This window comes from Parus major, unplaced genomic scaffold (assembly GCF_001522545.3).
Source record: "Parus major isolate Abel unplaced genomic scaffold, Parus_major1.1 Scaffold547, whole genome shotgun sequence".
In the NCBI taxonomy this organism is placed as follows: domain Eukaryota; kingdom Metazoa; phylum Chordata; class Aves; order Passeriformes; family Paridae; genus Parus; species Parus major.
In genome coordinates, this window is record NW_015379435.1 from 14,432 (window position 1) to 18,496 (window position 4,065).

General features: G+C 57.4%; 1 protein-coding gene across 1 annotated transcript in view; it reads right to left on the reverse strand.

Moving 5' to 3' along the window:
* Positions 1-803: 803 nt before the first annotated feature.
* LOC107199276 (MOB kinase activator 1A) overlaps positions 804-4,065 on the reverse strand; it is an 8,284-nt gene continuing 5,022 nt past the window's right edge. Inside the window, exons 3-6 of the mRNA XM_015616611.2 lie at positions 3,252-3,345; positions 2,054-2,187; positions 1,812-1,975; positions 804-1,378 (exon numbers count right to left, since the gene is read on the reverse strand). Of these exons, the coding sequence (XP_015472097.1) occupies positions 1,301-1,378; positions 1,812-1,975; positions 2,054-2,187; positions 3,252-3,345 (470 nt within the window). The 3' untranslated portion in view covers positions 804-1,300. The remainder of the gene's footprint in view (positions 1,379-1,811; positions 1,976-2,053; positions 2,188-3,251; positions 3,346-4,065) is intronic.

Consider the following 4,065-nt stretch of genomic DNA (forward strand, 5'->3'; position numbering starts at 1 on the left):
AGAGAGGGAACAGGAGAGAGGGAACAGGAGCAGCACCCACAGCTGGAATGGGAGACAGGGACCCATCAATCCAGCTCCAGGCCCTGCCCAGACACCCCAAAACCCCACGCTGGGAACAGCACCCAAACATTCCTGGAGCTCCTGGGGGAGCCTGGAGCAGGCTCTGGGGGCAGAACATCGCTGGGGTGTTGGGCAGGGCCCCAGACTCGGTGGGTTTGGTGTAAAAACCCTGCAGGGTTTGGTTTGTGCACGTGGAACACGGGGAGTGCGACAGCGGAGCAGAGCCAGGAATTAATTTGGTGACTCTGCACAAGGGCCACGCTTTTTGTCTGGTCCCAAACCTGTGGGGCTGAGGGTGCAGCAGCCCCAAACCCGTGGGGCTGAGGGTGCAGAGCTCTGGGTGTGGGGCTGAGGGTGCAGCAGGGCTCTGGGTGTGGGGCTGAGGGTGCTGCAGAGCTCTGGGTGTGGGGCTGAGGGTGCAGCAGCCCCAAACCCGTGGGGCAGCTCTGAGTGTGGGGCTGAGGGTGCAGCAGCTCTGGGTGTGGGGCTGAGGGTGCTGCAGTCCTGAGTGTGGGGCTGAGGGTGCTCACCCACCCCTGAGAGCCCTGCTTGCCTTGCAGGCCCTGAGCGAGGAGATCAAGCACATGCACGGCCTGCGGATCTTCACCTCGGCCCCCAAGGCCTGAGGCTGCTCCAGCAGCAATAAAACGCCCCAGGAGGGGCACCCAGGGATGTGAATTCCACCCAGTGTTGTGTGTTCAATCAGGGCCCCGTGGGGCAGGGAAAGGAGAGGAGAAACCCTCTTCCTCTGAAAGAAGAGCAGGAAGAAACTTTATTATTATTATTATTGTTGTTGTTGTTGTTGTTGTTATTGCCTTTGCCACACAGGAGGGACCCGTGGGACATCCCAGAGCTGCTCCTCCCACCCACCCAGGGACAGGGACAGCCCACCCTGGGGCCAGGCACTTCTCCTCCTCACCCCTGCTTAAGGCTCTGGGCCAAAGTGCACCTCTTTTATCCAAAAAAAGAATTAAAAAAACCCAAGAAAAAGCACTTCCAAAAATAAGCTGAGCCTCTCCGGGCGTGCTCTGGGGCTGGAGAGTCCAGAGAGGAGCTCTGGGAGCAGAAAGCGGCCGGGCAGCACCTGGAACATCCAGAGCAGGGCAGAACCTGCTCCACCTGCGGCCAGCCCAGGGCAAGGAGAGCCCAGCGGGGGCTGCAGAGCGGCGCTGAGGCCGCTCGCTGCCGGCTGAAGAGGAAGCAGAAAAGGAGCAGCCAGAAGGGTCCTCCCAGGAGGGTTTTATCTGTCCTTGGAGCCCAACTTCTCAATCAGCTCATGCAGAGGAGCCAGCTCACGCCTGTCGATCAGGCTGAACTCCTGGCAGGAGGAAAAGGAGACACCAAGAAGTGAGGGAAGATGGAAAAGGTGTCACCCTGCACGGGCTGGGGGCAGCACCGCTCCTGGTCCTCGTGGAGAAATCAGATTTCAACAAAACTCCTGTCATGTTGCTGCACACAGCAAGGCACAGACCAGGCTGGAAAAGTAAAAGAAAGGTGCTGGTGCTGCTCTGAGTCGGTTCCTGAGCTACAAACCCTCTGAGTTCTCCTCCAGTTCTGGATTTGTTGGCTGCAGATTGGTAATTAAAACCCGAGAGAGAAATTGGAGCACTTACAGCAAACAGAACAAAAAAACCCCACAAAAGCCCGGCAGCACAAAGGGCTCAGCTGGGTGTTAACAGAGCAGATCTTGGAGATTTCCACCCAGAATCCTCCAAAAGCCAAGAGAGAAGGTGAGATCACCTCCAGCTCACCTGCACGAAGAAGATAAAGTGCTTGAAGGAGGTGTTGAGGTGAGCCTCCTCCTGCAGCCGCATCACCGAGTCGAAGTGCTGGTGGTAGATGTGGGCGTAGACCCGGAACAGCCGCTTCAGGATGGTCTTGGCCACCGACATGAAGTTCTTGGGAAAGGGGACACCTGGAAAAGGGGGACAGGCAGGGATCAGGGCATGGCCCAGCCAGGAGGGGCCGAGCCAGGGCTCGTGGCTGCACCCACCGATCTTGGAGGGGAAGAGGGTCTCGTCATCCAGCTGGTCCTGCACCCACGTCATCAGGTAATCGATGTACTTGGGTGCTGAGCACTTGATGGGCTTCTTGATGTTGGTGCCGTCGGCCCAGTGGTACTCGTACCTGTGGGAGGGGGAAATCCCACAGGAAAAACGGGATTCGGGATCCCTGCTGATCCCAGGAGTTGCTCAGGGCTGAGCAGAGCTCGGCCTGTTTGGGTTTCCTGAGCCCAACAGTCAGGGCCGGCCCCTCTGGGGGATTTTTTTGGGGTTTCAGCCCCAAAAGTCACAGGATTATGGAATATCCAGATCCAGCGGGATCATCAAGCCAAGCCTGGCCCTGCACAGACCCCCAGCAATCCCTGGCAGCGCTGTCAGAGTGCTCCTGGAGCTCTGGCAGCCCTGTTCCCTGGGGAGCCTCTGGGGGAACAACCCTGCCCTGAGATCTCCATCCCAAATTCCCCTGGAACAGCTCCAGCCATTCCATGGGATCCTGTCTCTGCTCCCAGAGATCAGATGTTAAAAATGACCCTCAGCTCTGTGGCTGCCTCCTCTGACATCAACATTTCCTTAAAACAAACCAAAAGGAGCATCAGAGCCATCTTTTGGAGCCTCTGGATCTCACAGCAGACCCTGCTCCCACCCCTTTTCTCTGAGGTGTTTTACAAGATCCCTGAAAAGCAGCAAAGCCCCTCTGTGTTTTTCACCCGGCCACAAGCGCGAGCGGTGCCACTGGAGAGGAAGCTGTGACAGGAAATGGCCCCAAAAATAGAGGCAGGAACTGGCAGAGCAGATCCTGCAGGGTAGGAGAGCAGGGCAGGAGGTTCCACGGCACCCACAGGGTGCTGGGCTCACAAACAGAGCCGTGGCAACCTCCCAAAGAGGATTCCCACCTGTGGCAAAATCTGCGAGTGCAGAACCAAGCCCTGCCAGGAATTCACACCTAAAATCAACAAGGTGGCCCCAAAAAGGGTTCACTCTCTTCTTTCCACCTCCCCCGAGGCCCCAACCTTCTCCAGCAGAGCAGTGCCACCACATTATAAAATTAAAATTAAGTCATGAAATTAAATGAAAAGCTGATTAAATGTTCCCCCTGAAAATCCACCACATCCCTGAGGATGACACCAGAAGAGCAAAACGTGGCAGCTGGACCCTGCCTGGGATCCCTGCAGCTCCTCCCTGCCTCACCTGGGCCCTGCAGACATCACGGGGCAGCTGCTCTCGGTGCAGAACTCCGTGATGGTCCCGTACAGCATGTTGATCTGGTTGAAGAAATCCACAGCTGCAAAGGAAACGCCGTGGGGTGAGCCAGGCGTGAGCCCAGCACCTCCCAGGATGCTCAAAAACCTGATGGATTTGGTAATATCCAAGGAGAGACCTTCCTCAGGGTGAGCACTCCTGACCTGAATCTGAATCTCTACGATCCTTGCTTTAAATTGCATTTTTTTCCCCCCTCTCTAACCTCCAAAGAAGCAAAGGTCAAGGCCAGGGGGAGCAGCTGCTCTAACCAAATTGGATNGTTTTTGGGGTTTCTCAGGGCCGTCTCTCCCCCATCCCCCGTGTGTTTTTGGGGTCCCCCGGGTTTCTCAGGGCCGTCTCTCCCCCAGCTCTTGCTGCGCTGCCGCTCCTGGCGCGGTTTCTCCTCGCAGACGGACGGGGAGTCGCGGCTGGCGCGGCTGCTGCGGGAGAAGTTCCCGCGGGCATCGGCCATCAAGGTGCGGGACATCTCAGGTACGGGAAACGCTCCTCCTTCAAACCGGGTCTGTCCCCAGCCCCCCAGAAGGGTCGGGAGAGAGAGAGGGAGCTTTAATTAGCATTAATTAACGCTAATGAATTTGTCAGGAGGATGCGGTGCCATGTACGAAATCCACATCGAGTCAGAGGAGTTCCGGGAGAAGCGAACGGTGCAGCAGCACCAGATGGTCAACCAGGTCTGGGGGCTCCGGGGCTGAGGGTGGAGAGGGAACGGGAGAGAGGGAAAGGGAGAGAGGGAAAGGGAGAG